Source organism: Bos taurus, chromosome 25, assembly GCF_002263795.3.
Source record: "Bos taurus isolate L1 Dominette 01449 registration number 42190680 breed Hereford chromosome 25, ARS-UCD2.0, whole genome shotgun sequence".
In the NCBI taxonomy this organism is placed as follows: domain Eukaryota; kingdom Metazoa; phylum Chordata; class Mammalia; order Artiodactyla; family Bovidae; genus Bos; species Bos taurus.
The window spans coordinates 25,381,011-25,396,479 of record NC_037352.1 but is presented as its reverse complement, the minus strand read 5'-3'; the positions used below and the strand labels follow the sequence as shown (position 1 = coordinate 25,396,479).

At 48.6% G+C, this 15,469-nt stretch overlaps 1 protein-coding gene across 2 annotated transcripts in view; it reads left to right on the top strand.

Annotated features, from left to right (window-relative positions):
* GSG1L (GSG1 like) overlaps positions 1-15,469 on the top strand; it is a 252,582-nt gene that overhangs the window by 195,267 nt on the left and 41,846 nt on the right. For both annotated transcript variants that reach the window (XM_024984779.2, NM_001192728.1), the window contains exon 4: positions 13,958-14,069. In XM_024984779.2, coding sequence (XP_024840547.1) covers positions 13,958-14,069 — 112 coding nt within the window. The remainder of the gene's footprint in view (positions 1-13,957; positions 14,070-15,469) is intronic.

The following is a 15,469-nucleotide window of genomic DNA, read 5'->3' as shown; positions in this document are numbered from 1 at the left end:
ATCTTGGGTTTTATGGTGATGAGATTAGTTCCCGGGTTGTCTGTGGCCAGTCATTCTGACTCAGGGTCCTTCCTGGTGGTGTGCACATCGCTCAGCCGAGATGGATTCTGGTGAGGAGGATTCTGGGGTGACATGTGGACTGATATCTCCTCTCTCCTATTGATCTTTCCTGAATTCTTTCAGTTGGTGGTGATTTGTTAGTTCTGTGTTCCTTACCAGGATTTTCTGTCATAAAATAACTCATGCAAATGGTTACCGTGGTGCCTGGCCACCCCTGGCCACAGGGTGAGTGGTTTCAGCCAGTATTTTCCCTAACACCGAGACTCACCAAGAACTGGGGCGTGGCTTCTGGACTCATTCTAGACCTCCACCTCTGGGCTGGGCCGTCTGAGCCCATTTGTTCTCTCGGGGCTGGATGGGGGTAGCTGGGTGACAGAGGCTGGTGGGGATTCAGTAAACCTTACGTGTGTGTGTGCTAAGTTGCTTTAGTCATGTCCGATTCTGTGCGACCCTATGGACTGTAGCCTGCCAGGCTCCTCTGTCCATGGGATTCTCCGGGCAAGAATATTGGAGTGGGTTGCCATGCCCTCCTCCAGGGCATCTTCCCAACCGAGGGATCGAACCTGCATCTCTTATGTCTCCTGCATTGGCAGGAGGGTTCTTTACCTTGATCCCTAGCACCACCTTGATCCCTCCTTAAATGCCAGCTCTGATTTGGGCCACTTCACTTTAAAGGGCAAATAGAGAAATAGGCAGAATCCAAACGAGGGTGATGCTAATGACTCAGGGGGCCTAGAAGGAGACCACTGGAGCAAGGGCAGGATAATTCGAATGATCTAGTGCCAGATGACAGAGTTGAGGGGTGGCTCAGTAATTGCCAAGCTCTGGGAAGGTTCTTCTCAGGAAGATGCCAACCGGCTCACCACCATCCCCCTTGTCCTCAGAGGGCAGAGCAAAAAATTAGCTTAAATTGGCGCTGGAAAGATTTAGGTTATGTGTAAGGAGGAACTTTTAAAACCTTGAAATATGCTATCAAGAGAGGCTGCGGGTTCTCGGGAGAGTATCTAAAAATAGCCTGTTCTTTAAAAATAGATCTGGGCAAGCTTTAAACATAGCATCAGCTCGGCTTCTCGGGGATGGTTTTAAGTGCAGGCATGCCCGGTATGAGTTCCTCCCTGGGCCAAAGGGCAGGAGGGAGAGTCAGCCTTTAGCCCCCATCAGGGCAAACATCTGGATGTTTTAGATGTGCATAGATAAGGGGTTTCTTTTTCTGTCTGCCCCCATGTTGATTGGTGTCAGAAATACAAACCTTTGGCCCCTCTAAGTTTTCTTTCCGTGGGAGGATGATATAGGGCTGATGTTAATCGGGTCAGTCCCACCAGCTTCTCCCAGTCCGTTCCCTTTTCTGAGTCAGGGCTCTCCAGGGCCCGAGGCTTTGCTGGGACTCCATCCGTCTCTGCAGTGCCAGATGTGGCTCCTCCAGACACCTGCCCACCCCGCTCTGTACCCTCCTCCTGGCCTCATCCTCTCACTCAGCTGCCCCTCCAGGACCTCCCTGCCTGCCACCTTCTTGCCAATCTGTCCTCCATCAGTGGCAAGAGAGGGCTAGAGGGGTAGGGTGTGCAGGGAGGTGGGAGGGGACTTCAGGATGCGGGGGGAATACATGTATACCTATGGCCGATTCATGTTGATGTATGGCAAAAACCATCACAATGTTGTAATTATCCTCAATTAAATAAATTAATCTAAAAAAAAAAAAAAAAAAACAGAGAAAAAAAAAGACTGCCTGGTTCTCACCCCCGAACTTACAATTATGTAATTCCTGCCCATTGCTCTCAGGAGAAAGCCTGAACTCCCAGCATGGCTTCAAAACTTTCCACACACTGTCTTGTTTATGTCTCCAGCGGCGCGCTCTCCACCCACATGCCCTACCTAACGGCTCATCATGGCCCCACCAAGCCCCGATGCCTGTGGGCTTGGCCAGGGCTGCTCCACTGTCTGGTCCACCCTCCCGCTTCTTCTCTGCTTGGATGTCACCCCCTGTAGAAGCCTTTCCTGACCCCCCCAAACTTGGTCTCAGAGCCCCAGCTCGGGGTCCTGTAGGCCCCCCGCCTTCCCCCATTAACTGCCCTGCTGCACAGGCATCCCATTTTCTCTGTCTTCCCTGAGAGTGTTGAAAGCCAGGTCACTGATCCCCCATCATATTTCCCCAGCTAGAAGGTGGCCTGGAACACAGCAGGTGCTCAATACGTGCTCGGTGACTAATGACTAAAAATCGAGCTGCCCTTGCAGGGGTTTCCCTTTGCCACCTTCCTGCCCCACCTCATCAGATTTCAGCTTCCTCCAGGTCCCCAGGGGCCCCTCTGTCTTACATCTCTGACATGATACGCCCGAGATATTGGCAAGTCCAGATCAGGGCCCACGTACACAGAATACTTGTTTAGACATGAACATCCCCTGAGTGTTCTGAGTAATAACTTGGACAGCGCCTTTAATGGTAAGCTCTATTAAAAATTAATTCATCAGCGGATCCCTCTGATATCTCAATTAAATGGAGCATGCCACTAGCATCATACATCCAAACCCTATGAAAAAGAGGGAGGCTGGAGGCAAGAGGAGGTCTGGAAGTCAGCTGGACATTGTTGCTCTGTATCCTTCCCGAGAGGAGGCATCATGGCTTGGCCCTCCTGTGTGTCCTACAGACCCAGGAGGCACAACTCCACGTGGTCAGGCTGACTCCTATCCCCACCCGCTACCTGCGGCCACACTGCGTGGCCTTACTTTAAATTCCTGACCACAAGCGTCACACACAAGCAGCACTGCCTGGCTGGCCACACACACTGCCACGGTTTGTCTGCATTTCCCATACTCCAAAAGGACTGTTTCACACCGTCTCCTGGTTCCTCAAACCTCCCCCCATCTGCTGTCTTGCTCTCGGCTGGTGACCTGGCCTCCTGGGAGAGAGGGAGAAGCAGAGCCGTCCCTATACTGGGACCTGCACCCACCTGCCGGCCTTCTCCTTCCCTTGTGCCAGGAGTCCCAGCGTCCTTCAAAAGCCAGCTCCAGGACCTCTTGGTGGAGCAATGGATAAAAATCTGCCTTGCAATGCAGAGGACACAGGTTTGATCCCTGGTCTGGGAAGATCCCACATGCCATGGAGCTAACCTCTGGAGCCCACGAGCTCTAGGGCCCATGCTCTACAATAAGAGAAGCCACCACAATGAGAAGCCCGCGCATCGCACTCAACTAGGGAGTAGCCCCTGCTTGGCGCAACTAGAGAAAGCCTGCACGCAGCAAGGAAGACTCAGTGCAGTCAAAAACAAATAAATAAACTCGATTTTTAAAAGGCCAGCTTCTTTGTCTTCCAGAACCTTCTCTCTCCCTGGTTTCTATTGCTGTCTGGCTCATCTGTGCTCTCAGGCTCCCTCTGTCTACTTGGAGTGCTCTGGGTAAAGGTGGGAACATTCTGTATCTCTCCTCTTCAGGAACCCTCCCTGAACTCCAGGCCTCCTCTGCCATTACCCCATCTTTTTGCTTCTCCATGCAACAAGTTTGGACGTCTTCTCCCTGTCTGGCTGTTTTCTTTCCTCTTCTCAGCCTGTTCCATGGAGCATCTGCTCCCATGGCCTCCATGTTGGCAAATCCAGCAATCACTTCCGGGTCTTCATCTCTGACCTAACAAACTGCTTCCTCCTCCTCAGTGTGCATCCTTCTCCTGGCCTTGGCAGTGCTGCTTCTGGTTTTCAATGGCAACCCACTCCAGTACTTTTGCCTGGAAAATCCCATGGACAGACAGAGGAGCCTGGTAGGCTACAGTCCATGGGGTTGCAAAGAGTCAGACACGACTGAGCGACTTCACTTTCATTTCCTTCTTTCCCCGCCTCTGGTCCTCACTCTCCTGTGCTGGACCTGCCTACCCTGCTCAGCACTGGACATTGGCCCCATCCTTGACATTTTTTTGCTCTCCCTACCATCTGCGCCCAGGTGGTCTCTTGTAGGCCCATGTCCACATACCAATGACACATGCATTTAAATCTCCAGCTCTGTTTCCTAGGCCTCAAACTTGTACACCCAACCGCTGGTATGATGTCTCAGCTTGGGTTTAATATAGGCATTTCAAATTAACTTGGCCCAGGTGGGGTTTGACTCACCCAGGCATCTTCCTCCTGCCATCTTCTTCATTTTTGTGATTGGCACCATCATCCATCCAATTGCCCAAATCCAACCCCCACGGTCCTCCCAATCTCAGGGTAGCTCTGGCCCTCCACACCCAGCAGGTCCTGAGTAACCCACCCTCAAAACTCACCTGGGAGCTGGCAACAACTTTAGTTCAAGCAGCAACAGCTGGGCCTGGGCTCCCTTCTCTACCCCCACTTCCTTCATCTGTCTTCACACTGCAACCAGAATGATCTAAAATGTAAATTAGGCCCCTGCTTCAACCCTCTACAATGGCATCCTGGTGTACTTAGAAAAAAGCCAGACTTCCCACCGTGATCTACAATGTCCTAGTTCTCGCCTGCCTTCCTAACCCCTCTATAATCCCCCCAACCCCCTGTCCCTTTCCCACTCTGCTGCCGAAGGCCAGGCTCTGCTGCCGCCAAGCCTTTGCCCCAGCCAGTCACTCCCTGTGTCTGGAATGCCCTTCCCCAGACCTCCGTGTGGCTGCCTCCAGTTCCCTGCTCAGATCTCTGCTGATTTGAGTCACCTCCTGGGAAAGGCCCTCCCTCCACCCATTCTGGAAAGCCCCCGGCATTTGCCCTATTTTATTTCTCACTCTTCACTGTCTGACGTTTTCTTGTTAATCAATGTTGTGTGGATCTCTCCACTAGAACCTGAGACCCTGAGAGCAGGGTTCCCGCCACCACGTCCCCAGAAACAATGCTTGGCATATGAGAAGCATGGATAAATATTCGATGACTGATTGAGTGAATGAATAATAAATAAACAAACGATGAGTCTGACATTTGTTCATGTCTGTAGACAATTTGCTGTCCAGAGTTTTCAAATCTGGCCCTGTCCTAGCTTATCCCCGTATCCCAGACCCTAAACCTTTACACCAGCCAGCCCACTTCCCCAAAGCACCTTGCACTCAGCATTGAACTGAATAACCATCTATTCATTTAACAAACACGTGTGGCACACTTACTATGTGTGGGGCCCTGGGCTCAGTGTTGGGGAGTCGCTGGAGAGCAAAACAGACCTGGATCCTGGACTAGGGTACAGTCAAGGAGCCTACACAGCGAGTTCTAAGCACTTATTCATTCATGAAACACGTATATAGGGCTTATTATGAGCCAAGCACTATTCTAAGTGCTTGCTTTACTGTATAAACCACTTAATCCTCATACCAATCTGTGCACGCATGCTCAGTCGCTCACTCGTGTCTGACTCTTTGCAACCCCATGGACTGTAGCCCACCAGGCTCCTCTGTCCCTGGGATTCTCCAGCCAAGAATACTGGAGTGAGTTGCCATTTCCTGTTCCAGAGGACTTCACAACTCACGGATCAAACCCGAGTCTTCTGAGTCTACTGCATTGGCAGGCAGATTCTTTACCTCTGAGCCACTGAGGTAGTTGTTGCTGCTGCTGCTAAGTCGCTTCAGTCGTGTCTGACTCTGTGCGACCCATAGACAGCAGCCCACCAGGCTCCCCCGTCCCTGGGATTCTCCAGGCAAGAACACTGGAATGGGTTGCCATTTCCTTCTCCAATGCATGAAAGTGAAAAGTGAAAGTGAAGTCGCTCAGTCGTGTCCGACTCTTAGCGACCCCATGGACTGCAGCCTACCGGGCTCCTCCATCCATGGGATTTTCCAGGCAAGAGTACTGGAGTGGGGTGCCATCGCCTTCTCCGGAGGTAGTTGTTATTATCCCCTTATTATAGCCGAGGAAACTGAGGCACTAACAGGTGAGGTAATCCAGGTCACACAGCTGGTGAAAGAGCTGGAAACCAGCCCCTCCCTCTCCTTTTGTGTTACTCCTGCTTTACTCTGGGTTCACCTCCTGACCCTCCGTGCATGCTAAGTCCCTTCAGTCGTGTCTTAACTCTTTGTGACCCCATGGACTGTAGCCCGCCAGGCTCCTCTGTCCATGGGGATTCTTCATGCTAGAATCCTGGAGTGGGTTGCTGTGCCCTGCTCCAGGGTATCTTCCCGACCCAGGGATCTGACTGTCCTGACCCGTCTCTTTATTCTGGCCCCATACCAGCCCCTCTTGCCTTGACAACAGATTTCGGCTTCTTTGGTCTGACCAGTGGAGGGTGGGCTGGGGGTCATGGCAGCTGTTTTTGTCTTGGGTTCCGGAGGGCACCACACTCAGCCCAGCTCTGAGCCCTTGGCCAGTATCCCCCACCCCATTGCTCTCCCAGGTCTCCCAGAGGACAGGGAGGAGCCATGCCTGCTTCACCGCCCTGGCTGGAAATCCCATTTATGGTGTCAGGAGTTGGGAGAAACCACAGGATGAGAGATTTACAGCTGCGAGTTTCCTGGTGTGGGCCCACGCCAGGAAGCAGCAGTCGCAGCAGAGAAAGCCACGTTCATTTAGTTGCCACTAATTTATAGGAGGTGCCGTAACTCGACAGAAAGTCACTTTTTAACTCAGAATGAATTAGAAACAATTCCTCCTGCTGAAGATTCTTACAGCAGATGTCGGTGGATCGCACTTCACAGAACAAACATGCTTCCTGAAACTTGATCGAGGGCCCAGTTTTTAAAGCAGGGTCTTTAGAATGCAATCGGGGGCTTCCCTGGTGGCTCAGGCAGTAAAGCGTCTGCCTGCAATGCAGGAGATCCGGGTTCAATTCCTGGGTCGGGAAGATCCCCTGGAGAAGGAAATGGCAATCCACTCCAGCACTCTTGCCTGGAAAAATCCCATGGGCGGAGGAGCCTGATAGGCTACAGTCCATGGGATCCCAAAGAGTTGGACACAACTGAGCGACTTCACTTTCACTTTTCACTTTAGAATGCAATCAGAAAATCTCACCAACCTATCTTTGAATGATTTGTACGCTTCATTTATTGAATTTTCTTAAAGCATGGCCTTTCATATTTGGGAATAAATGGGATTCAATTGAGAAATCAATGCATTTCTAAAGTAACAATTTGGAAAATTGATTATTCTGTCAACAGGCTGGCTTCAGCTTCTGGGTCTAATTGGTAGTTTTTGTATTAAAATACTCTTATGTCCCCACTGTCCTAGTGTGTGGGGTAGTTGTCCTCATGAATATTTTCCTTCTTCAGTGGTTGCTTTCTGACATTGCCTATGTCTGCTACTATCCCCACTTTATAGATGAGAAAACCAAGGCATTGACAGGTCCGATAACTCAGAGAGCATCTGGACTGGCGTGGCGTGTAACTGAAGAAGTTACAACAGCTGAGGGTTTGGAGAGCAAGGTCCAGCCCTCAGAAAAAGACTGGGGAGGGGCCGAGGTTGGGATGGGGCTAAGGAATGAGCCCCGCAGAGGGAGCAGGAATGTGTGTGTGTGTGCGCTCTGCTGCTTCAGTCCCGCGTGACTCTTTGTGACCCTGTGGACGGCAGCCTGCCAGGCTCCTCTGTCCATGGGATTCTCCAGGCAAGAATACTGGAGTGACATTTCCTTCTCCGGGGAATCTTCCCAACCCAGGGATCGAAGCCACGTCTCCTGCTTTGGCAGGTGGATTCTTTACCATTAGCACCATCTGGGAAGCAAGCCTCTGGGTTGGGTAGCACTTCTGGGGGAGTGAGCAATGGGCCAAAATGAACAGAGACCTGTCCTTCGAACCAAAAGCCTCCACTGGAAGTTATAGTGATGAAAACAGTGCAGCATCAACACGGGAACAAAGAAATTCATGGCACAGAATGATGAGCTAGGAGCAGACATGTCACGCGAGACTTGGAATGTGGTACAAAATCATGGTTTAAAATCAGTCGGGATATATGTCTGTGCACAGTTGACTCACTTTGCTGTGCAGGAGAAACTAACACAACATTGTAAAGCAACTCTACTCCAGTGAAAGTTAATTCATTTTTTTTTACAACTCAGAAATAAAATTATAAAATAAAATCAGTGGGGAAAGAACAGTTTGTTCTATAAGGGTTCAAAGCAATTACCTACTCACTAAAAAAAATAAAGTTATATCCTTATCTCACGCCGCTTACCAAGATAAAGTCCAGATGAATCAACATAAATATCTGTAAGTATGTTAGAAAAATATAGGAGAGTGTTGATTTTCTTAAAGCAGACACAGGAAGCAAAAACTAAACATCAAAAGACTGCTAACTTTGATTATAGTAAATAATCAAAATAGATGACAAAAACAGCTTTATTCATAATTGTCAAAACTTCAAAGCAACTAAGAAGTCCTTCAATAAGTGAATGAGTAAATAACCTGTGATACATCTGTACACTGCAATATTATTCAGGAGTAAAAGGAAAAGCGTAATCAAGCCAGGAAACACATGGAGGAACCTGAAATCCATATTGTTAAGTGAAAGAAGCCAATCAGAAAATTCTACATACTATGTGATTCCAACTCTATGACATTCTGAGAGCACCCAAGCTCTGGAGACGGTAAAAAGATCACTGGCTGCCAGAGTTTAAGGAGGAGGGATGACTGGGTGGAGCACAGGGGATTTTTCTGAAAGAGATGGGAATACCAGACCACCTGACCTGCCTCTTGAGAAATCTGTATGCAGGTCAGAACTGGACATGGACCAACAGACTGGTTCCAAATAGGAAAAGGAGTACGTCAAGGCTGTATATTGTCACCCTGCTTATTTAACTTATATGCAGAGTACATCATGAGAAACGCTGGACTGGAAGAAGCATAAGCTGGAATCAAGACTGCTGGGAGAAATATCAATAACCTCAGATATGCAGATGACACCACCCTTATGGCAGAAAGTGAAGAGGAACTCAAAAGCCTCTTGACAAAAGTGCAAGTGGAGAGTGAAAAGGTTGGCTTAAAGCTCAACATTCAGAAAACAAAGATCATGGCATCCAGTCCCATCACTTCATGGGAAATAGATGGGGAAACAGTGGAAACAGTGTCAGACTTTATTTTCTTGGGCTCCAAAATCACTGTAGATGGTGACTGCAGCCATGAAATTAAAAGACACTTACTCCTTGGGAGGAAAGTTATGACCAACCTAGATAGCATATTCAAAAGCAGAGACATTACTTTGCCAACAAAGGTCCGTCTAGTCAAGGCTATGGTTTTTCCTGTGGTCATGTATGGATGTGAGAGTTGGACTGTGAAGAAGGCTGAGCACCAAAGAATTGATGCTTTTGAACTGTGTCGTTGGAGAAGACTCTTGAGAGTCCCTTGGACAGCAAGGAGATCCAACCGGTCCATACTGAAGGAGATCAGCCCTGGGATTTCTTTGGAAGGAATGATGCTAAAGCTGAAACTCCAGTACTTTGGCCATCTCATGGGAAGAGTTGACTCATTGGAAAAGACTCTGATGCTGGGAGGGATTGGGGGCAGGAGGATAAGGGGACGACAGAGGATGAGATGGCTGGATGGCATCACTGACTCGATGGACGTGAGTCTGGGTGAACTCTGGGAGTTGGTGATGGACAGGGAGGCCTGGCGTGCTGCGATTCATGGGGTCGCAAAGAGTCGGACACGACTGAGCGACTGAACTGAACTGAACTATTGGACACAATGGTGAATACATGTCACTTTGCCTTTGTCAAAATCCATAGACTGTACAACACAGAGTGAATCCTAATGTAAACGATGGATTTAGTAATAATGTATCACCGGGGCTCCCCTGGTAGCTCAGCTGGTAAAGAATCTACCTGCCATGCAGGAGACCCTGGTTCGGTTCCTGGGTCAGGAAGATCCCCTGGAGAAGGGATAGGCTATCCGCTCCAGCATTCTTGAGCTTTCCTGGTGGCTCAATCAGGAAAGAATCCACCAGCAACGCAGGAGATCTTGGTTTGATCCCTGGGTTGGGAAGTTCCCCTGGAGGAGGGCATGGCAACCCACTCCAGTATTCTTGCCTGGAGAATCCCCATGGACAGAGGAGCCTGGCAGGCTGCAGTCCATGGGGTCACAAAGAGTTGGACATGACTGAGCAACTAAGCACAGCACAGCAGTGTATCCCTACTGTCTCATCAGTTGTAACAAATGTACGCACTATTGAAAGATGTTAATCATAGGAGAAACTGTGGGGGAAGGGGGGGCTGGGAACTGTGGAACTCTCTATTTTCTGATCCTTTTCCTGTAAACTTAAAACTGCTTTAAAAAATAAAACCTATTAATTAAAAAAAGATGTGCTATACATAAGAAAAGACAAACGGTAAACTGTTTGGAGTTGATATAACAATAGGATTAGTATCCAGAAGACAAAAAGAACTTCTATCAATTGATAGAGAAAGATTTTTTTAAAAAATGAAATTGACAAAAGATACAATCATAGAATAAGAAATATAAATGGTTAATAAACACATGAAAAATGCCCAAGCTTACTAGTAATGCTGCTAAGCTGCTAAGTCACTTCAGTCGAGTAATGAGGGAAATGTAAAATTTAAAACCATGTTGAGGTGTCATTTTTCACCATGCCGTGGATACGATTTGTAATGTTTTATAATATGAAGTATTGGTGAGGATTTGGGTGAGGACTCTCACAGCTAGCAGAAGTTCCACAAAGTTCTGCTTCTCAAGAGAGCAGTTCACTGACATTGATCAAAATTCAAAACGTACACGGCGTTTATGACCCGGCATTTCCTCTTGTTTTTCATGCTGGAGAAATACTTGCTTGTCTGCACAAAGAGACTTGTAGAAATGTGTTTGTTGCAGCATTGCTTAGGGAGTAAAAAAGCTGGAAAGAGTGTCAACTGATTGGATAAATAAAACATGATATATCATTATCAAGAAATCTTATGCATCGGTTCCAAAGAATAAGGTACGTCTTATGTACTTTTTGGAAGTTCACCAAGAATTGTGTCAAGTAAAGAAAAATAAGAGGGACTTCCCTGGTAGTCCAGTGATTAGGCATACTGCCCGCCAGCGCAGGGAGCTCAGGTTTCCATCCTGAACTGAGATCTCACGTGCCTTGGGGCAGCTGAGCCCCTGCACCCCAACTACTGAGCCCATGTTCTAGCCCATGTTGCAGACCTACAACAACTGAGCCCATACACCGCAACTACTGAAGCCCTGTGCTCCTCAACAAGAGGAACCACTACAATGAGAAGCCCGCACAACACCGCTAAGAGTAGCCCCTGCTTGCTGCAACTGGAGAAAGCCTGCACGCAGCAACAAAGACCCAGCACAGCCAAAAATAAATGAACAAACAGAAAAAGAAAAAGAAAATATCCATATGGCTCAATCCTTGTTTCCTTCCAACAGAGGGAGCCAAGGCAGAGAGGACTGGAGAGGTTTCTAGCCTACCTTTGCTGGGGCATGACTATGAATGAGGTCTAAGCTTGGCAGAGACAGCCTGGGGCAGGCTGAGCCCTTAGGAGTCTTTGGGGGCCTCAGCACCTGTCACAATCACCCCCTTCCTCGATTTCCTGGCTCAAGTGCACCTCACCAGCCCTGGAGAGCACCCCTTATCTGAGGCCAGAGGTCCATGAGAGGCTGGCCTCAGCCCAGAGATACGGGCAACCAGCTCTGAGTCCTCTGTCTCCAGGGGGCCTGGGGTGAGGTGACTGGAAGGAGACCGATGTGCTGGATCCTGCTGGCTCAGCCCCCAAGCCCCAACCATGCCCATCTTTTCTCTGCTGCGCTTTCAGTGACATCACCTTGGTAGCTTGAAACTGACCACAGTGGGATTATTCACACCATGAAAACTGTCAAACACTACAAATCATAGCTTCTTTATTTTTCTCTCTGTCTTCAGAGAACGTGTTGTTAAACCTTTACCTTCAGGGGACTTCCCTGGTGATCCAGTGGTTAAGACTCCATGCTTCCACTGCAGGGGGCACAGGTTTGATCCCTGATTGGGGAACTAAGACCCTGCATGCCAGGCGGCAAAAAAATTTTTTACCTTCACACCGTGGGAACACAGGATGTCCACCTTCACCCTCACTCCTGCCCCTAAGTCTGGATTCAGGACTCAGAGCCTCACTTCCTCTTTACTTCTGTCTTTTCTTATCTCTGCTGCTGCTGCTGCTGCTGCTAAGTCGCGTCAGTTGTGTCCAACCCTGTGTGACCCCATAGACGGCAGCCCACCAGGCTCCGCCGTCCCTGGGATTCTCCAGGCAAGAACGCTGGAGTGGGTTGCCATTTTCTTCTCCAATACATGAGAATGAAAAGTCAAAGTGAAGACACTCAGTTGTGTCCCACTCTTAGCGACCCCATAGACTGCAGCCTACCAGGCTCCTCCATCCATGGGATTTTCCAGGCAAGAGTACTGGAGTGGGGTGCCATTGCCTTCTCCTTCTTATCTCTATTCCTCTCCTTATCTCCGTCTCTTCTCTTGTATCAGAGGGGAAAGGGTGACTGGGGCAACAAGGGGAGGAGAGATACCTTCTCTGCAGCTTGGGAAGAACCCTGGCTTTAAGGGCATTTGGATCTGGGCCCCAGTCACGACTGACCCATTTACTCTCTTTGTGACTTGGGACAGACTTGACCACTCTGAGCTTCTGTTTTCTCACCTGTGAAATGGGAATAGTCACATTCAGGACTACTATATTAGAGGTGTGGTTTTGCTTTGACTTCAGGGAGTGACGGGCACCTAGACTTTGATGTGAATGGAGCCCTGTGGAATTGTGCAGTGGGCAACCTGAACAATGGTACATGGCCCACATCATCTTACTTACTTCAGAGGGTTGTTGTGAAAGATAATAATGGAGGTGAAAGAGTCTGACGAGTGCCTGGCACACAGTAGGTACACATGCATTATTGGTTTCCTTTCTTCCTCTTGTCATGCACCCCTTCCCTCCTCATCAATACTGTATCACTCCTTTTAAAATTAGGTGTGTGCCAGTTAGCCACATGCTGTGGCACCCACAAGGCTCTAGATGCCATGGTCCACACAGTACAATGTCCCCTGGCTTATAATAACCCTAGTAACTGTATCAATTGCATGCCTACTAGGCAGCAGACATGGAGGCCACCTTGCTTCATTTCAGTCATTTTTCACCTTATCTGTCATAATCTTCATCTTAGGGTTGAAAGACTTGAGGCTCAGAGGAGTGAGGTACCTCCCCCAGGGCCACATGGTAAAAAAAAGATTCCCACTCAGATCCTTTGGAATCAAAGTTCTCCCAGCCAGTGGGTTCCAAAATTTTTGACATGAGCCACAGAAAAAGATTTCATAATTACAGTCGCTACACACACAGCTGCACACACAGACACATGTGTATAGAACTGAAAGTTTCACAAAGCAATATTTACTCCTGCTACATTTGATGATATCAGATATTTCTATTCCATTCCAATAGGTTTTTAAAATGCTGGTTGCAATCCATGAAGTTGATTTCACAATCCACTTGTCTAGTGCATCAAGACCTGCTGTTTGATAAACATTCTCTAAGCAGTTTCTCCCAAATGACCTTCTTACACAGGTATCGGCAAACTCTGGCCCATTGGCTAAACCTGGCCCAACACTTGCTTTTGTAAATAAAGTTTTATTGGCACACAGTCATGTTCATCCCTTTGTGCACTGTCTGTGGTTCCTTTGTGCTAATACAGTAGAGCTGAATAGTTGCAATAGAGACCACATGGCCCAACCCACAGAGCCTAAAATATTGACTTATCTGGTCCCTAACAGAAAAGCTGCCCATCCAGAAATAGACCTGACTCTGTGTCTCTCTTGCTTAAATTTCTCCAGTGCTGCCCTTTGCCCTCTGGTTGAACTCAAATTTCTTGGTGGGCTTAGAAAACCACCGCCCTCTGATCTTCTGTGCTCTGGTCCCACTGGCTGCCCTTTCCTGGGGGGTTCATGTTCTCCCCAGCACTAACAGGCCTATGGTGGGCTGACAAAGCCCCACCTTGCTTCCTGACACCTTGTCCTGCTCCCCCTCCCAACAGGCCTCCTGGGAATGGTAGCCCACATGATGTACACGCAGGTGTTCCAGGTCACCGTGAGCCTCGGCCCTGAAGACTGGAGACCCCATTCCTGGGACTACGGGTGGTCCTTCTGGTAAGTGGCTTTTGACTTTCAGACACCAGATCCCTGAGGCATGCTGGGACTTTAGTAGCTCAATTCAGCTGGGAAACAGAGGAAGGTGGGAGTGAGGAGGGGAAGGGGGGGGGGGAACTCAGAGTCCAAAGATGCTTTGTGATCCTAGAACTGAGGTTGGCAAACTCTAGTCTCTGGGCCAAATCCAGCCCATCACCTGTTTTTCTGCAACTAGGGATGATTTTTACATTTTTAAATGGTTGAACGTGAATCAAGAGAAGAAGAATATTTTGTGACATGCGAAAACTCTGGAACATTCAGATTTCAGTGTCCATAAATAAAGTTTTATTGGGACATAGCCAGGCTCATCGTTTACATATTGTCCACAGCTGCTTGCAATCTAGAGTAGCAGAACTGAGCAGTTATGACAGAGGCTGAATGGCTCACTGAGCCTAAAATATTTACTATCTGGCCCTTTACGGAGACAGTTGGCCAGCCTCTGCCTTAGAGGCTGCTCCAGAAGTAGAGACAGAAGCTGTCAAGAGCCCAGGGAATGGCGCTGGATGCAGGGAGCAGGGACCAGCATCTTAGAGCATGGTGTGTGAAATAAAGGCAGACTCTGTCGGATTGTTTGGCTTGGGAGTGATGGAATCCCAGGCCTAAGTAAACAAGAGCAGTGTGTTAGTTCATGGAATTGAAAAGTCAGGTGGGTCAGCTGTGGGGGCTGGAGGGAATGGATTGTAACAGAAAAACCCACCCACCTCAGTCCAGTCAAAAAGGGAACACATTGCTTCCTGTAAATGGAAAGCACAGCTTGGCATGGACTTCAGGAAATGTTTGATCCAGAGTTGCTGATGTCATCAGAGCTGAGTTTTCTTCCTCTGTGGTCACCTGAGCATTGCTCACTCCCCATGTGTCCCTGAGTGGGCTTCACTCCTGGTGCTGAGAAAGCTCCTTTGAGGCTGGTGCTCCTTCCTTCACATAGAGAAGGAGAAAGAGCTCTTTCCCTAACACTCACTGACGTCCCCCAACCCTCCCTCTGATGAGCTCAACTTCGGTCATTTTCTCTCTTCTGAATCATCACCATGGCTGGGGGAATGCCATGAGCTGATTGGCTCAGCTGGGCCATTCTTCTGGAACAAGGAATGAGTCCAACACTCCTAAATGGTGAATGAGTGGAACAGATGCTAAGTGAGCTACCACAATGCCTGCTTCAGGCACAGCTTGATCCAGGTGGTCATGTGATTGATCAGGAACCCGGTCATTCTCTCCCCACTTCTGACCCCATTCTCTTTGTGTCAACTTTACTCATAAGCAACTTTTCCCCAGGTGATAGCAAATTTGGTTACCAAGCCCAGTCCTAGGCTTATGTGCTGTGCTAAATGACTTCAGTCGTGTACAACTCTTTGTGACCCTATGGG